The 20,081-nt window shown below is 36.3% G+C and overlaps 1 protein-coding gene across 1 annotated transcript; it reads right to left on the minus strand.

Annotated features, from left to right (window-relative positions):
* Positions 1 to 11,482: 11,482 nt before the first annotated feature.
* LOC101541609 (olfactory receptor 4F15) lies at positions 11,483 to 12,422 on the minus strand. The gene is given in 2 exon segments (XM_004609529.2): positions 11,483 to 11,719; positions 11,721 to 12,422. Coding segments are annotated over 2 exon segments (939 nt in total).
* Positions 12,423 to 20,081: the final 7,659 nt, after the last annotated feature.

Here is a 20,081-nt window from a genome sequence, read left to right on the forward strand (position 1 = left end):
CACATTAAAACAAATGAATTAGAAAATAAGATGGCTTGTTGGTATTGCATCAGGAATGTGGCTAGGTAGTATAGCACTTTCCTTACATGTGTGAAGCTCTGAATTTGATCCCTGAGGAAGGAAGGAAAGGAGGAAAGGAGGAAGGAAAGAAGGGAGTAAGGAAGGAAGGAAGGAAGGAAGGAAGGAAGGAAGGAAGGAAGGAAGGAAGGAAGGAAGGAAGGAAGGAAGGAAGGAAGGAAGGAAGGAAGAGGGAAGGAAGAGAGAGAGAACGGGAGGGAAGGAGGGCGGGGGGAGGGAGGGAGGAAGGGAGGGAGAAAAGGAGGGAGTTGTGACCAGCAGAGACCATCAAAATTCCTTACCTAGGGAAAGAAATATGGTATGGGGGTGGAAGCATTTGCCTTGGATGCTGTTGGCCTAGGTTTGATCTTTGGCACTGTATGAGATTCCCTAATCAAGAATAGTCCCTGAGAACCACTGGGTGGAGCCAAAAAAAGAGGGGGACAATGCCTGTTATTTTTTCTAAAAGCTATTTTAATAATTATCTTATACAGTAATAAAATATAAGAATATTCATATTCTTTCATCATAAAAACATATATATGTAAATATATTTGCTGTAATATAAACAGTTTGGGGGCTGAAGTGATAGCACAGCGGGTAGCGCTTTTACCTTGCACGGGGCGGACCCAGGTTCAATTCCCAGCATCCCATATAGTCCCCCAGCACCTCCAGAAGTAATTCCTGAGTGTAGAGCAAGGAGTAACCCCTGTGCATCGCTGGGGGTGACCCAAAAAGCAAAATAAAATTAAATAAACAGTTTTTTTCCTTAGGAAAAAAAAAACCTAACATTTGACAATTCTAAACAAACTAATATTTGACTAGGAAGCCACAAATTCTAATGAAGAAAGAATACTCTGTTTAACCATATTGGGGAAATGACTCAATGGACTGGAGCGCATGCTTTGCGTGCACCAACAATGCATTGTCCCCGAAATATAACCAGGTGTGCTCCCCAAAAACACCCTGCCAAGGGAATGGCTTAGTTGTAAAACACCTGTCTTCTTTCTGTGAGATGCTGGATACCCAGTACAAAATTTGAAAAGAAATTATGTGAGAAAAACGAGAGAAACATATGCAGAACAAGGCAACTGAAACTTTACCTCATACTATTCATAAAAATCAACAGGAAATAGATCAAAGGCTTAAAAACAAAACCCCATCACATAAATCCCTTAAAGAAAATTCAGGCAAGTTCATCAATAATGACCTAGGCAATAATTTTTTGGACTATCAAAGGAATAGAAAACAAAAACAAAAATCAGCAAATGAATTACATCAATCTCAAAGGCTTCTGCTCAGCAAAACACACTCAAAAAATTTTAAAACAAAAATATTAACAAAGAAATTACAGAATTCAGAATCAAAGAGAAATTATGTAAATATATAAAATAACATGTATCTGTAGTACGTAGAATAAGAGGACAAAGGACTGTAAGGCATCAAAGGGATGATACCTCATTTACCCTGAACCCTGACTGACAGAAATGAGAAAGGCAGAGAAGGAAAGAATTTTAGAGGGAAGAAAGAAGATGTAGGTGGGAGATAATGGACAGGGTCGTGGCCTCAAGCACAGTAGGTGGTTGGAGGTGCTCCATATGTATACGTCTAAACCAAAGAGTCAACAACACTGTAAGTAGTCCTTTAATGGATAAATGGACTTTTGAACATACACCCACACCCACCCACACACACACACACACACACACACACACACACACACACCAGAGAAACATATGGAGAAAATGTACTATTATTCAGCCATGAATAAAAGATATTTTGCCTTATGCAATAGCATGGATGGACCATAAACACATGCTGAGTAAGATAACTCGAATAAAGTCAAGTACTTTATATCACTCATAGGTCAAATCTAAAAATTTCAAGCCTGTTAAAAAAAAGGAACAAAGCAAGAATAAAATAGTCACGACCGAGGAATGGAGAGGGTGGTTAGGATTGGATGTGTTTAAGGATACAAACTTATGAGTAGCAAATAGGCCATAGATGTCTAATACACAAAATGATTTTTTTAAAAAACATAATGTACTGTAGTGCTATAGCATAAATATTTCTTCAGCAAGCATATTAAATGATACAATATTAAAAATGTATCAAAATAGCATGCTTACAGAAACAAAATACAACATGACATGTTTATCAAATAAAAATATTACATAAATAGGCCAAATAGAGAATACACATTAGCCATTCACCTCCTCTTTTGATTGACTAGAGGGAGGGATGTGGGGCCAGAGACAGTGTGTAATGGGTAGGGCACTTGCCTCACATGTGGCTGACCTAGGTTCAATCACCAGCATCTCATATGGTCCCCAAGATGGTACCTCCAGCATGGCCTGGAGTGTTTCCTGAGAGCAGAGTGAGAAGTAACCCCTGAGCATTGCTGGATGTGGCCCAAAATATAAATAACAGCAGCAAAAAGAAGGTGGGGAAGTGGAATGGCATACCGTTTCAGAGACATCAATAGCTTTCTATCCTAGGAAAAATCTGCTCCTTAGTGCTATACTGGCTTCTCAGTTAACAGAGTCTTGCTTTAATTAATACCTAATTGATCATGATCTGTGACCACTTCATGACTCAAACTAGTTGCTCTTGCAGGCACCTTTAGAGAAATTACACTCAAATGGTAATTCTCTGAAAATGCAGATCCATCTTACTTATTATGGATTTTGCTAGAATTTTTCCAATTCACAGAAGAAAGAGCAGAGAACTTAATTGAACAAATCTTATATTGAACATAAGCATTTGGGATATAGCCCAGAATAATCACAGTTTAAAGGTGTTGAACAGGAGCTGTCATTGATATTTGCATAAAACTTCTAGAGAACTTAATCCTTTACACCCTCATGTATGCTTTGTAAATATATTTAAGATAGATACTCTCTTTCATGAAAGTTGATTTCAATCTTTAAAGTAATTCATGTGCTATGTTTAAGGCCATGAGTAAAAACAGATGTTCGGTTTTCATTTATTAATTTAATTTTGCAACAGAAACTTAGTCAGTCTAGAGAGATAGTATAGTGGGCCTTTGCATGTAGCTGACCGGGTTTAATCCCCAGCATCCCTTATGGTTCCCCACGCACTGCCAGAAGTAATTCCTGAGCACAGAGACAGGAATAACCCCTATGTATCCCAGGGTGTGGCCCAGGCACAAAAAATTAAAATTAGAAATAATTTTTAATAAATTATTTATTGAATGGAAACAAAATCATTATTTGTAGTACTTATTAAAATGTAATTTATTACTTTTTAATATTCTCCTGACTTGAGATTTGTAACTTCCTTAAAGTTGAAATCAAAATTATCTTGTTATCCAATATTTCCCAAAACTTACAATCAGACCAATTTTATATAAAGGAATATTAAAATATTTCAAGGAATTAATATTTGCTGAGAGAAGAGGATGTATTTGAATTATCTACAAATGTCAAGAAACATAAAATTATATCAAAGAAATTTGGTAGAAACTGAATGGTTCCTATGTGACAGAGAAAATTAGGAAATGAGATACTTTAAAGGTTAAAAAATCTAAAAGAGATGAAATAATTAAGGAAATATGCATATAGTGACAAAACATTAAGGATAAAATTCACTTTAAAAGATAATTTGCAAGGTATTGGTTCAATTACTTTCTGCATCCAGTCCTTAGAAATTCTATTACTATAAATTGTGATATAATAGTTTGAAATATTTTAAGTGCTAAGACTCTTGGAAGCATTTTTTTAATTAACTTACCTTCTTGGTTATGCAGATATAACTAAGTTTACTGGCACTGAAATCTATAGCAGCTACCTGAGAACTGTGAATTTTTTTTTCCGCTTTTTGGGTCACACCCAGCATTGCACAGGGCTTACTCTTGGCTCATGCACTCAGGAATTACTCCTGGCAGTACTCGGGGGACCATACAGGATGCTGGGAATCGAACCCGGGTCAGCCGCATGCAAGACAAACACCCTACCCACTGTGCTATCGCTCCAACCCTGAGACTGTGGATTTTAAGAAAAATGAGATTAAAACACAATGAAATATAAATGTGAAGCCTTAATGTAATCAAAGTACATTACTATAGCGATTCAGATATGAGAATATAGGAATTGGATCATTTGGGCCAACAAAGTTTTGGAAGGGTCATACCTAGCGATGATCTGGGGTTACTCCTGGCTCTGCACTCAGGAATTACATCTGGTGATGCTCAGGAAACCATATGGAATGCTGGGGATCAAACCCAAGTTGACGCTGTGCAAGACAAATGCCCCATCTGCTATACTATCACTGTGACACTCGACAACACAATTTTAAAGTCACTTAAGATAGGATCCAATTTTAAATCTCAGTCCAGAGCAAACATCAAGAGATTTTTAGATCAAGGCACAACAATATCATATCTACTCACCCAGAAGTCTTCCCAAGGGAGAAACCATAACATGAAGGTGTTCTGAAAGCATCTTACATTTTAGCTATGATTTGAAATAACTTTTCCTAAACATACTAGTTTTACACAGAACTTTTTAGCTACTTAAGTATCTATGAACAGAAACACAAGTTCCCACTCCATCTTCTGAGTATCCCTTTTCCTTTACCCACTGTAGCACTGTCATCCTGTTGTCCATCAATTTGCTGCAGTGAGCACCAGTAACATCTCTATTGTCAGACTTGTTGTTCCTGTTTTTGGCATATGGAATACTCCACGGGGAGTGTGCCAGGCTCTGCTGTGTGGGCGGGATACTCTTGGTAGCTTGCCAGGCTTTCCAAGAAGGACAGAAGAATTGAACCTGGGTCAGCCACGTGCAGAGCAAAAGCCCTATCTGCTGTGCTATTACTCATTGACCCATATAGAATAAATTAATTCTCCAAACATGTCCCAAATATCTAATCCTTTATACATGAAAAAAATACCCTTCCAATAACGGTGATCAAGTTGAAATAAACCTGACAACTAATCTTAAACCTTGATGCTTATAAGTTTTCCCTCAGTCTAAAAGCATTGAACTAACCTCTCCCTTAGCTGAAACTCTTGGCATTATCCTTCTCAAATTTCAGAACCCTTTTACATCAAGTCAAATTCTGCTTTCTCTAATAAAAGACAAGGTTTAACCTTTGTGGAACTGTGAACAACATAAATAACAATTCTGTGTTCTCTTCAAATGAACTTTTAGATACTAAAGGTAACAAATAAAGTCACTCTAACTTTCTGCTTATAAGATTTAACTCAGTACATTTTGTATTTCCTCTTAGAGTCTAGTTCTCACTTATTCCCATATGTCCATTTGTCAAACTTCCCTGAATGTCTTTTTCACTCTTCTTATAGCTTATACATAGAATTGATGTTAAAAATAAATGAAATGTAACCCATTGAAGAGACCAGAAAACTATTCTAATATTCATGGAGTTTCATGTGCTGTTTTGTTTCTAAAATTTAATATATATTTTAATAACATTACATTGGGAATTACTTATATGGTTGTTTATTTTATGGTCTCCATCTTTTTATATTTCTATCTAATTGTCTGTGAAACTTTGTCATCTTGAAATAACTCCCACATGTTCCTAATACAGCTACTTGCCTTTTCATCGAAGATGATTAGTTTATGCTCATCTTTTAAGAAACCTAATGGGGACAAAAATACAATTACCCTTTTAAATTTTTTTCATGAAGACTAATACCCAAGACCAGGTAAAACAAAGGCTAGGAGAACTGCTCAATGTTGGAATCTACCACAACTGTGTGTAAGACAGAGGATAGGTAAGATAGACAACGGACCAGCATGACAATAATAGCTGGAAATTATCATGCAGAACAAGAACTGAGTGTTAAAAGTAGATAAAGTGATATACAAAATAACCTTTCTATATCTATATTGTAAACCATAATGCACAAATGGAAAGAAGAAGAAAGAAAGAAGGAAAGAAAAAAGAAAGAAAGAAAGAAAGAAAGAAAGAAAGAAAGAAAGAAAGAAAGAAAGAAAGAAAGAAAGAAAGAAAGAAAGAAAGAAAGAAAGAGAGAAGGAAGGAAAGAAAGAGAGAGAAAGAAAAAAAGAAAGAAAGAAAGAAAGAAAGAAAGAAAGAAAGAAAGAAAGAAAGAAAGAAAGAAAGAAAGAGAGAGAGAGAGAGAGAGAGAGAGAGAGAGAGAGAAAGAAAGAAAGAAAGAAAGAAAGAAAGAAAGAAAGAAAGAAAGAAAGAAAGAAAGAAAGAAAGAAAGAAAGAAAGAAAGAAAGAAAGAAAGAAAGAAAGAAAGGAGAAGAAGAAGAAGGAAGAAGAAGAAAAGGAGGAGGAGGAGGAGAAAGAGGAAAGAAGGCTGGGAGGGGGTGGGGGATAATGGAAGAGAAACAAATGGGGGACACTGAAGCTGGGAGATATACACTTGTGGAGGGATGGGTATTGGAACACTGTATGACTGAAACCTAATCATGAACAACTTTGTAAGAGTTTATCTCAAAATAATTCAATAAAAAGGAACTTAAAATTTTTTTCATGAGTCATCCATTATATTTTGCCTATTTATCAAGTTACAGTGACAATTTATTTTCAGCTCTAGAACAGTGATTAATTACAACCTATGCTGATTCTAAAATATCACAAAATTATTGGAAGTTATGTCTTTTACATTATCCTAGACTCAATGTATTTCTAGTCAAAAGTTAAGGTCAGTAGCTTCATCCAATGTGGCAACACAATTTTTCACAATTATTTCCTAATATTATTCAATTTCTTATCCAAGATATTGCCTACTTTACTTTAGGACAGCATTCAATCATTAGGAGGATCTGATTCATTCATAGCAATGTCAAAAACTAACTCAGAAACTAAAGAATTTTACATTGTTAATTTTAATCCTTCCATTTTACCTGTTAAAAGAGAAGAGCTTCTTCAAGGAGTCAGATTTTTTATGTTCTCCAACACAAAGTACCATATAAAATCTTTCCATAAGAAAAAAAACTAAGCTAATTATAGCTCAAAGACAATGACCAAGTGATACAGCAAAAACATGATGGTTTAGGAGAAGTTCATGAATCAGGGGACTTTGTCCCTAGAGAACTATTTGTCTTGACCAGAGAAACCAAAGGACCTGAAAATTCACAATAAAACACTAGAGAGGAGGAAGAAAATAAAGAAATAATCTTATTTTATATCTTTGGGCTATCTTATTGAACATTTAATAAATATAATATTATTCACTAGAAACATTATCTCTAAAAATAAGTATCAACTCAAAATAAATATAATTATCTTGATCATCTCTAAAAGTACAATGTGCTTAATGTTTGTTTGTATATTTCAGGTAATAAAACAAATATAGACAATACTTCATTTTTATACAATAATATATTGTGAACTATGGATGTAAACAAAGATTAGCTAGACTGGAATTAACTCCAATGATTAGAGTTTAAAAGTGAATGAGGGTTTAGGCCACAACGATAATACAGTGCGTAGGTTGCTTGCCTTGCAAACTCCCAATCCCCAGATCCCCTTATGGTCCCCAGAGCCCATCAGCAGTGATTTCTGAGCCTGTACTGGGGCAGGAGTAAACCCTGAGCACAGCTGATAGTGGCATTAAAAAGAAAATTTAATATGAATGAGATACAAGGGAGATATTACAGGAGTTAGGGCACTATTCTTGCTTGCAGTTGATCTCTGGATGACTCCTGAGAGTAGCTCCTGAGCATCACCATGTGGGCCCCACATCTTATAATTAATTTATTTAATAATTAAAATTATAAAAGGTGGATGGAGATGCATGAACAAGCGAGTGAGCGCGGGGTTGAAGACAGAAGACCCCACCTCCAGCCCACCACCCAGCTGCTGGAACGATAGCACAGGGGTTAGGGCATTTTCCTTGCAAGGGGCCTACTGGCTTCAGTTTCTTCGTCCCTCTCAGAGATCTCGGCAAGCTATCAAGAGTATCCCACCCGCTCAACATAGCCTGGCCAGCTACCTGTGGCAAATTGAATATGCCAAAAACAGTAACAACAAGTCTCACAATGGAGACATTACTGGTGCCCTCTGAAGCAAATCCATGAACAATGGGATCACAGTGATACAAAGTGATAAAGGGTGGATGAAACAACTAAAACACATGTAAACTGATGATGAACTAAACGAATTATGATACATCTTATGGAAATTCCATAAGCCTATTGAAAAGTTCAAACACCATATAATTTTATTCTGCTATCCTAAAGCAATATTACTATTCAATCTTCCGTTAGTGGGAGGCGGTTGAGGACAGCTGCCAAAGTACCAAAGTACTTTATTTGAAGAACTGGTTGTTCAATTGAAATTTTGGGAACAATTTATAAAAGAAGTAAAGGTAACCCCAATATACATGGACTGCCTTGGGTATCTAGAGGATACCTAGAGCTATTGGAAGCCAGTGTAAGGCTTAGCTCTCATAATCACTGAGCCCCAATGTATACTTGTCAAAGAAATACTCCCCGTGCCAGATTTCAGGGCCCCCATCTTGACATTGTGCTCACCCAATTCTTTGATGGACTTCTACTCACCCAGATCTCCTCAATCCTCCTTAAACCAATGTAATGTAAAGCAAAGAATCAATTACTATTCATTTATAAGAAAGAAAAATTTAGTATCCCACACCAAAAAATAACCTACTTGTATCCAAACTAAGACAGAGCCTTACCACTAACACACAATCAAAGCAGATGCTGCATAAATAAACACACAACATTTAAAATTAGTTCCTTCTAAGGAAGGAGCTTGATGGTGCTACTCTTACTGCTTTGCTTAGACTATTGATCATAGCAAATTCTTACAAAACAAATACTTAACACTGTGAATTAGTTTTTTAAAGATATTTAATGTTTTTGTATCTCACTCAGACCCTTTCCAAAATAAAATGGGAATGATTTGTAGATTCAGCCACTTTGCGATAATCAATGTAGAGACTAGAGTACCTAGAGTACAAAATTACAGTATATGTCGAATTAGTGTTTATCTTCCTTGGACCTGATGAGTGACCATCACAGCTCTATTGTCTTAAGAATTGTCTAAAGCCCTTTCGCCGCTGCTGCCGCTCGAGCATGATCGAGAAGCCCAAAAGAGCTACTTTGGACACCAGCAGCCCACTGAAATACTTCCAGAATGTGAACTGAGAGTTTAGGCCAGGCTGTGACAGTGGGGAAGGGTATCTCTCTCTAGGTTTTTCCATCTTATGAGCACCATAAAAGGGTAAAAGTTTGCAGTGATGTAATTTCTGGCAGAATTTTCCCTGGCCTTTTACAGAAACCCGAAACCTAATGTCATCTAATCATCAGCAATATGAAATGGTTCCTTTTTAACGGGTCGAACTTTGGGGGGAAAATCTTAACAAGAATAGTAAGTCTTTTGTTGAAATATTGAAGGCAATCAAAGTGGTAGCCATCTCTATAGACTGAACTAAGCCATAGCCCCATGCCGGCTGAGGAGGAGAAATATCCTTCTTTCTTGGGAAGAAATGCGTCGTGGCGTTAGCCATATTATGATGTCCATTAAGCAGACACAAACCTGGTGGCGTGGGAACAGGATATAAGGAAAAAAAATTATTATGTACATGGAACAGCGGGACGCTGGTCGAGTCTCGAGCCGGGGCCGATACCAGCGCACTACTTTGGGTTCCAGAAACTGCTTGCAGACATGCTGCTAGGCCATCAACTAAGCCATAGCCCCACGCCGGCTGATGATGGGAAATAACCATCTTTCTCGGTTTTTTTCCCTTTGTCAGGCAGCGTGGCATCAATCATACTATGAGGACTACTAAGCAGGCATGAACTCAGTGGCGCGGGAAGGAGGGGGAAAAAAAAAGAAAAGTTATGTAACAAACAGCGGGACTTAATATCTCTACATTCTCAGCAATGGAATACTAACTATCAAATGCTTCCTTGGCAGTAGGACTGTCTTTTTTTGGGGGGGAAACTCCAGCAACAATAGTGAGTTATGTGTTGAAACATGGAATGTAATCAAGATAAAGAGTAAACAAAGTGAAACTTATCACTTACAAGGGCGGGGACTGGGGGGGGTGGGAGGAATACTGGGGTGGTTGGTGGTGCAATATAGGCACTGGTGAAGGGAAGGGTGTTTGAGTATTGTATAACTGACATAACCCTGAGAACTATGTAACCTTCCACATGGTGATTCAATAAAATAAAAATAAATAAATAAAATAATAAAAAAATTAAAAAAGAATTCTCAATTATTTTTCTTTCTGTTTCTAAGTAATTCTGTTAAATAACAACTGCTTCGTTTCCAGAAAAAAAAGAGAAACTTCACCCATATTTTATTAACACTTTATTTTCTATTTGGTGAAATATTTAAAATTTTTCTTTCTGAGAAAGAGTAGATAATCCACCAGTTGCTACTATTTCTTATAGAAGAGGACATATCATTTCATCATATGTATTTAGAGGGACTTTGAGATAACAAAATAGAATATAATCAAAGGTCTCTCTGGAAACTATTGTAGAGAGAAATGATATGTGATTTAATACTGAATTTTAAAATTTTTTTATGATAAAGCAATGTTTTAAAATTCAAATTTGGTAAAATCTTAACAAGATAATTTGATGGTATTTAGGAATGATATATGCTAGGGTTTTTTTCCTTCTGGAGAAGACTATTGATGCTGCACTCCTGAAATTTTTTAATATTGGTAACCAATGTAAATCAATAAAATTTGATTGAAAAATAAATCAGTATATATTAATTTTAAAAGCTGAGTGGAAATAAGCCTTCAAGAATAAGCTAAAATAATATAATATGATAATAAATGCAAATACAAAATTGATTTGAAAGCAAAAGGGCACTAAACTACTCATCAACAATAGTTTCTAAAGGCAGGATTTGCTTGCTATTTTTTGGGCTGCAAGCCTTTGTGCAAACTGCAGTCCCTCAATTTTAACAACTGAGAGAAATAGAAATAATGAACTTGGTGACCAACTCTACCTTTAAGTTCTAAAATTTTAGTATGGGATTTTCCAAGCTTTTTGGGTTGAAATAAGGAGGCATAATATGTAGCAACTGAGAGAATAAGAAATAAAAGTTATGAACAAAGATTATTAAAATCAAGATAAATTATAAATAGGGGAAAATATGAATGCATAAGTTGTCTTTTCATAAATATTACGTCTATGTAGCAAATGGCTAAATATTTCTGATTAATTGCATGTCCTAGACCATACTGATTATATTATTATTGGCCATATAATTTGGGTTTTAGCTTTTTGATGTACAACGTGTCAAAGAACATCATCATTTCTAATTTTATGGTGAGATATTTAATTATTTAGTAAATTAATTTGTAGGTATATAATAAAGCCTAAACATTAAATATTTTTCTATAACATTACTGGGTCTTTTCTGCAATCAGATTTGGGTAGCAAGCTGTATCTACGTGGCTTCATAGACAATCTATTTAGGAAATCTTCCTGTAATGCATAAAACGACTATACAGTCTGCTCATTGCCACATTCATCTCTCTATTCCTGAATGTGTAGATGATTGGATTCAGAAAAGGAGTGATAAATGCATCAAAAATAGCAAGATATTTATCCAGGTGTGATGTGGGAGAAGGCCACGTATAGAAAAACATCAGTGGCCCAAAGAACAAAACCACCACAGTAATATGAGCTGACAAAGTGGAGAGGGCCTTTCAATAAACCACCAGAAGAATGTTTCCAAACAGTGAATAGAATGAAGATGTAGGAAATGACTAACAAGACAAAAGAACCCACAGAAATGAACCCACTATTGATAGTGACCATAAACTGCAGTTCGTGGGTGTCTGTGCAGGCAAGTCTGAGGAGCCGGGGAAGGTCACAATAAAAACTGTCTAATATATTAGGACCACAAAAAGGCAAATCTACTACAAAAATTAATTGAACTGATGAATGGATGAAGCCAATGATCCAGGAGGTGACTAGAAAGAATAGACACATTCGTGGGCTCATGATAGTCAGGTAATGGAGAGGCTTACAAATAGCCACATATCTGTCAAAAGCCATTGCGATGAGCAGCACCATCTCAGCACCCCCAACTGCATGGCTAAAGAAGATCTGTGTGAGACAACTGCAAAAGGTGATGGCTTTGTGCTTCTTGAAGATATCACTGATCATTTTAGGAGCGGTGATTGAGCAAAATAGCATATCAATGACTGAGAGGTTAGCAAGAAGGAAGTACATGGGGGAGTGGAGATGATCATCCAAGGTTACAGTGAACACAATGACGAGGTTTCCCACCATGCTCGCAACGTAGAATAAAAAGGAGAAGACAAAAAGGGGAAGCTGAATCTCCCATGAATTCGTGAGTCCCAGGAACACAAACTCTGATACTCTGGAGTGATTGCTTCCATCCATTGCTCAGACATCAGAATTAGTTTTCATGTTACCTATAAGAACAACAACAAAAACACCTGTTTGCTCAATTATTAGTATCCAAGAAAGAAAAGCTTCAGATCATGAAACAGTGATGTATTCACATCTCATAGAGCCATATCATCTCTATCATGTGAACAATAGAAAGCTACTCAGCGGTGCCAGGTTTACATAGTATTTCAAAACTAATACTATCAAATAATTTTATTTCTCAAACTATTTCCCTCTGCTTTACTCCGTGTAAAGTATGACACAACGTTCCCTATTTCCTTAGACCCAGACTATTTTATTTCAATAACATGTCAGACCATATTCAAATACTTTGTACTATGATACCTTGTGAATGGATTCAGTTGAGTCACCTATCAATAGCAGCATATCATTTTCAAAACCTCTTTCTAGGGCTTAGGGAGGTAGCTCAACATGCTTTGCAACAGGCTTTGCATGTGGACATCAGGCTTCAATTCCTCGCACCATATTGGTCCCCAAGAATCCCTGGGAGTGATGATCTCAATCACCATATTAGGAGTAGTCACAAGCACTGCTGGGTGTGCTTCCTCACATTTACATCTATTAAATGTTATTCCTATTGTTCAATTAAACTTTCAAGGTTTTATTTCTTCAACCTCCACATTTTTTCTCATTCTATTTTCCAATACACAAAATTCAGTTTTTAGAGCTCCAGCTCAAATAACCCCTCATATGTGAAATGCAGGACTGTCTGCACAAATCTCTATATATCCTCTATTCTAAGCATTTATTTCCCTATGCCTGTCATGGTTATAAAATGTCCATCTCTCCAAATGAAATGTAAGCCCCTGTCTAAAGAAATGCTTTGGTCTTATCTCCACAGTCTCCACATTCATTCTAGTCACCTTAGTGACTAATATTAACCACTATTCAATTGCTTCACATTTGTTGAATGAAGAAATTTATGGGACTAAAAAATAATACTATACAGGGGCCGGAGCGATAGCACAACAGGTAGAGCGTTTGCACTGCACGCGACCAACCAGGGTTCGATTCCCAGCATCCCATATGGTCCCCCGAGCACCACCAGGAGTGATTCCTGAGTTGCAAAGTAAGGAGGTAACCCCTGTGCATCACTGAGTGTGACCCAAAAAATAAAATATATAAATAAATAAATAAATAAATATAATAATAGTATAATAATGAGAAGATATCATTCAGGTAGATTCATACTAATAATGTTTTCATTTGCCCATCAATCAGGAGTTATCACATACATTTCATTCTAACTGCTTAACTATACAAAGATAAGCTATAAGCTACACAAAGTTTGCACAAGAATATTCTGTCCTCAAAAGAAATTATTTCATTATTTTGTAACTTCAATTATTAATTTGAAATACTCAATAAACAGCCTTTGATCTATTTTAGTTTGCTATTAAAATACGATATCTGGAGCAAATCTGAGCAACTAATGTTCACTAAAAATAAACAGTCTACATACTTCTTAGTTATGTATATAAATAATAAACTCCTGAGCAAGGTATATATTAACTCCTGAGTGGTACTTTGAATTATTTTTGTTCACTAATTAAATAAATTTTTTAAGTCACAATTCTAGGCATGACAATAATTCCTTTCTTCATTTCATACATAATCATAACTAAAAAAAAAAGAGTTTAGGTTTGTTACACTCAGATCTTCCTTCTCCAGACAGGATAAGAGCACTTGAAGAAATACTCTGATTCATCAAACACCTAAGAAGTCTCACTCTAGTTGCTCACACAGTTTTCATCTTTAGGAAATCTCTCAATGTTCTTACTTCTTCCTTTATCTGAATTTTTACATATTTTATTTTTATCACACTACTTAGTTTTTTCGTGATTCTCTAATAAATATCTATCACTTTCATCTCTCCAACATACAAAACACTTGAGAAATGTTTCATACATCATAATTGTTTATATTTACTGAAAAACAACTCTTAAATGATGCTGGAAGATGTTTTTGTGTTTTTCATTTAATCATTTGTCAATATTAATATAGCATGTCTAAAATTTCCTTACATTAGCCTTTGATATAAACACACAAAAAGAAATATATATAAATAATGGTACACATAAAATAAGAAAGTTAAACACGTAAAGTAGAACTCAATTTATCAGAACAATTTTAAACAGTAATTGTTTAAATCTGCTCAGCAGATCCTGGTGAGCTACCTGTGATGTATTTGATATGCCAAAAACAGTAACAATAACATGCTCTTCATGTTCCTAGAGCGAGAAGATGTCATTGGACTATACTAGCATGAGACAGGGACAAATAGTTACTGGTGCCCACTAGAGCAATCGATGAGCAACGGGATGACAATAATACAGTGAATTGTGTAAATAAATTTATGACTTGTAACCAAACTCTTATATCATGAACTATAAGCTAACTAAGTTAAGATTCTCTAGATATGGGCAGGAAATAAAAGCAAAGGAATTTTTCTGATTAAATTCCTTTTTAAATGTTTCTAAAAAGAAAAAAATGGGTCTGACCAAATTTTATAGGATGTCCATAAAATAGAAATAACAGTGGAAATACACTACAAAGAGAAAATATGAGTAGCATTCCATTAGACTGAAATTTGACTAACAAAACAACAAATGAGAAGAATTGGAAATACACTACAAAGAGAAATAACAGTGGAAATACACTACAAAGAGAAAATATGAGTAGCATTCCATTAGACTAAAATTTGACTAACAAAACAACAAATGAGAGGAACTGAAATGATGGCAAAGATGACTATAAATTAACTTAAAAGGAAAGGAGTTACAAAAAGAGGATAAGAAAAATGATGAAAATTATAGGGCATATATGAGGCTCCCTTGCATACAGCCAACCCGGGTTCAATTCCTCCACCCCTCTCGGAGAGCCCGGCAAGCTACCGAGAGTATCTCATCCACACGGCAAGCTACCCATGGCATATTCAATATGCCGAAAACAGTAGCAACAAGTGTCACTATGGAGATGTTAGTGGTGCCCGCTCAAGCAAATCGATGACAACAGGATGACAGTGACAGTGACGGTGATATGAGGTTCCACATAAAGTTTACAAAGAGACTAGCTTGAGAGCAAGAGGAGGTTAAATACACTTTTAAATCAAAAAGGAAATAAATGATAAAGGGGGAGAAAAAGCAAAACTGAATTATTGAATGCAGCAGGAAGCTCCGATGATCAGTCTAATGGGAAATTCTAATGGAGGGAAGGTGACAGAGTGAGAGCTTATTTTGCCTTGCAATCTTAAGTGTCCAAAGCCCCACATTATTTCCATCTAGCACCTAGCTTGAGAGAGGCTTTATTGCAAGTTCATAAAGTGCCTTTCCTAGTTTTACTCACATCGCTAAGGGAAGGAAGATTCATTAAACTACTACAAACAGCTAAGTTACCAGATGGCTTTCCTTCCTGAAATCTTGTGCATACAAGAAGTGAAAGCTTTGACACTGAGAAAAATATGTGATTCATGTTAAACTTTATTATCCAAAAAGAATTGTCTAGGATAGTTTGCTATAGACAACAAATGAGTGAAGCAGGAAAGGGGCAGACCCCAAAACTGTGAGCTGAAACTGTTAACAGATGAGTCTGAATGTCAACAACAAAATGTCTCTACAATCCCTTACAGAGAAAAGAGAAAATTATTCTAAAAAGCAAATATCAGTACATTGGGAAACTTACCCAGTGTCTGTCTCCATATTTGAAATTTCTTGAGTATCTATTTATTTCATGGCTCTGATTTGTATTTATTTATTTATTTAATGGTCTTATTTGTAGCCCCTGAATGGCTTCTAGAGAGGGACACTAGTTCTGGGTACTTGGTACTGGTTACTTGGTCACTCTGAGTTAATCCCAAACCCTCCATGAAAAGGGTGTATGCACATCTAACTTGAGGAGATACTGCACTGTGAGTTATCTAGCGCTAGTAGAACTTTTCAAGAATTGCAATGACATGAATTATGCCATCATTTATTCAGACTAGGATACATGCCCTTTCCAGATTCTACATTTCTTAGAACAGATTCCTGGTAATTTTATATTTTAAATTTGGAAGAAAAAAAGAGAGATGCTCATTTTCCCCAATTAATAAAATCATTCAACTGGAAGAGATCTAAAAACGTGTCTAGGGGCTGGAGAGATAGCACAGAGGGTAGGGCGTTTGCCTTGCACGTGGCTGACCCGGGTTCGAATCCCAGCATCCCATATGGTCCCCTGAGCACCGCCAGGAGTAATTCCTGAGTGTAGAACCAGGAGTAACCCCTGTGCATTGCCGGGTGTGACCGACCCAAAAAGCAAAAAAATAAAAATAAAAACGTGTCTAGCCAGCTCCATTCTTTTGTTTATTCAAGATATATTAGTTTTTCCTCAGTTTAGAAAGGTGAAAATTTATTTTCTTCCTTGCTCCTCATTAACATAACAATATTTTATATTAATTTCTAACATATAGTAAGAAAATTTGCTATCCTCACTATCAAATTGAGAGCCATATAATTATTTACAAATATAAAAAGGTTGTCAATCACTCACATATAAATGTTTAATATCCTTGTGCTTGGTAAAATATATAACATGGCCCTCCATGGCAAAGGTAAAAGCAAATAAAAATCATTTATATGTATCCTTTAATTTTAAGAGTCTCCGTTGCTTTAGTCTTTTCTCATTTTCATACATCTTTGATCATTTAATTTTGTCACTCTGTCTTGCACTTCCATTTCATTACCAAACATCTTCCTATAGGGACCTTGGTAAATGCCTAGGCCCCTATATTCTAATAAATGCCTGGAAGTCAAACTAAAACAGGATTATGTTGCACATATAATTTCCTATTGTTTCCTTCATCTTCCATCATTTAATTTTAACTGGTACTCTAGTATTTTAGTTTAAGATAAGTTAGAGCCCTAAACATTTTTTTCTTCTAAGCAATTTTTAAATCATCTTTCTCCACAGAATTCTGTGATTTTGTATTTTTAGATGATCAGGAGTCAGGAGGGGGAGGTTCACTGCAGGGCAGTGCTGGGGGCCACTCCCATCTCTGCCCGGGAACCATGGAGGCATCAACACAGGCTCCTGTATGCAAAGTATGCGCTCCAGCTTTTTGAGCCATCTCCCCAAGCCCAGATTGTTTTTAATTTCACTTATCACTGTTACTTAATGTACTGTTCTTCTTTACCTTAGTTCTCTAAAGATAACATTAAAGCAAATCACTAATACTTAGTGAACTTTTCTTCTTTATACATTAGTTCTCAAAAGAAGGCAGTACACGTTAAGGCAAGCATATTTGTCTCTACTCTCAGTTTCAATAAAGAGCCGTTGGTGTGGTTAACACCTCAAACTATATCATACTATCTTCAGTTGCAGTTCTGCCACACCAAACTGTTTCCAAGAACTAGTTTAAAATTAAGGTTAATTCTTTTTTCTCCATATCTACAAGAATTCATATTTAGTCTCTTGTGCTCATCATCCCTTCTAACCACCACCGTCCTCCCCTGCCTGCCTCCAGATCATAGCTTAATGTGTACACACACCCACACACACACAAAAAAAAAAAAGACCATTACCTGAGTTTTTCTTGTTGTTGCAATTTCTCTAATTTAATCTATTTCTGCTATTTTCAACTTTACCCCATGTTTCCCTTGTAGTTATTCTCAGATTATTGTCCCAAACACACAAGATACCTGTGAAGTGTTTCTATAAATGGAAAAATTAACTAACAGCACTAGAAGATTATGACCAAATAATGCTACAATGAGCTGGGATTGCAAATTAAAGTCAATTTGTCAGGGAAATTGTTGCCTAAAATTCTGTTCATTATAATCAAAGCAACAAAAGGGAAATGTTGATAATGAGTCACAGGAGAGAAGAATGACACTGGAATCTTTAAGAAAATCAACCTCATCCAGAGAGATAATACTGCAGGTTATTCTTTTCTCTTGCATACAACTGATCCGGGTTCAGTTCCCAATACCACACTCCCTGGAGTGATCCCTGTGCTCAGAACCAGAAGTAATCCCTGAGCACAGCTGGATGTACCTGAAAAAAAAAATCAATCTCTCATTTTCTCTGCCAACTTAAGTCTTGTTATTATGAAAACATTCTGGAAAACTTGACAATACTTGACAATACTTGCTTTCTAAATTATATATCACAGGTTTGCAAGTGTTTTTTCTCTATACATAAACAAATTGGGTAAATGAAAAAATAAGTTACAGAAATAATTAAGTGACATATTGGGTCTGGAGCAATGGCACAGCAGATAGGGCACTTGCCTTACACACAGCTGACCTGGGTTTGATCATATGGTCCCCCTCAGCCTTCCAGGAGTAATTCCTAAGTGCAGAGCCAGAAGTGTGCCCTGAGCACTACCAGGTTTAACACTAAAACAAGCAAAAAAGATAAAATAAATGACATATAGTAAGACTTTTACAAACAAGTACTTTAAAGAGAGACTTTGTTTAACTCATATCTGGCTCTTCCAGAGCAACTCATACTCAAGGGATATTACGGAATACATGTTTAACTCAAAAGAATCTATTCATTGAAATTCTACTGTCTCTTACTGAATCTGTCATTTGGAGACAGAAAGAATATGAACAAACAGTAGCTTCAAATACTAATATAGGGGCTGGAGCAATAGTACAGCATGTAAGGTGTATTAGCTTTACATGCAGCTGACCAAGGTTGATCCTTGACATCCAACATGGTCTCTTTGAGCACTGCCAGGAGTAATTCCTGAGTGCAGAGTCAGGAGTAACCCCGAGCATTGTCAGTTGTGACCCAAAAAAAGCCAATATGTATGGGGAGGGGGGGAGGGGAGTAGAAAGAAAGAAAGAAAGAAAGAAAGAAAGAAAGAAAGAAGAAGAAAGAAAGAAAGAAAGAAAGAAAGAAGAAAGAAAGAAAGAAAGAAAGAAAGAAAGAAAGAAAGAAAGAAAGAAAGAAAGGAAGGAAGGAAGGAAGGAAGGAAAGAAGGAAGGAAGGAAGGAAGGAAGGAAGGAAGGAAGGAAGGAAGGAAGGAAGGAAGGAAGGAAGGAAGAAGAAAGAAAGAAAGAAAGAGAGAGAGAGAGAGAGAGAGAGAGAGAGAGAAAGAAAAAGAAAGAAAGAAAGAAAGAAAGAAAGAAAGAAAGAAAGAAAGAAAGAAAGAAAGAAAGAAAGAAAGAAAGAAAGAAAGAAAAGAAAGAAAGAAAGAAAGAAAGAAAGGAAAGAAAGGAAAAGGGGCTGGAGCGATAGCACAGCGGGTAGGGCGTTTGCCTTACACGCGGCCAACCTGGCTTCAAATCCCAGCATCCCATATGGTCCCCTGAGCACCGCCAGGGGTGATTCCTGAGTGCATGAGCCAGGAGTGACCCCTGTGTATCGCCAGGTGTGACCCAAAAAGCAAAAAAAAGAAAAGAAGAAGAAAGAAAGAAAGAAAGAAAGAAAGAAAGAAAGAAAGAAAGAAAGAAAGAAAGAAAGAAAGAAAGAAAGAAAGAAAGAAAAGAAAGAAAGAAAGAAGAAGGAAGGAAGAAAGAAATAAAGAAGGAAGGAAGGAAGGAAGGAAGGAAGGAAGGAAGGAAGGAAGGAAGGAAGGAAGGAAGGAAGGAAGGAAGGAAGGAAGGAAGGAAGGAAGGAAGGAAGGAAGAAAAGGGAGGAAGA

Source organism: Sorex araneus, chromosome 3 (assembly GCF_027595985.1).
Source record: "Sorex araneus isolate mSorAra2 chromosome 3, mSorAra2.pri, whole genome shotgun sequence".
NCBI classification, from domain to species: Eukaryota; Metazoa; Chordata; class Mammalia; order Eulipotyphla; family Soricidae; genus Sorex; species Sorex araneus.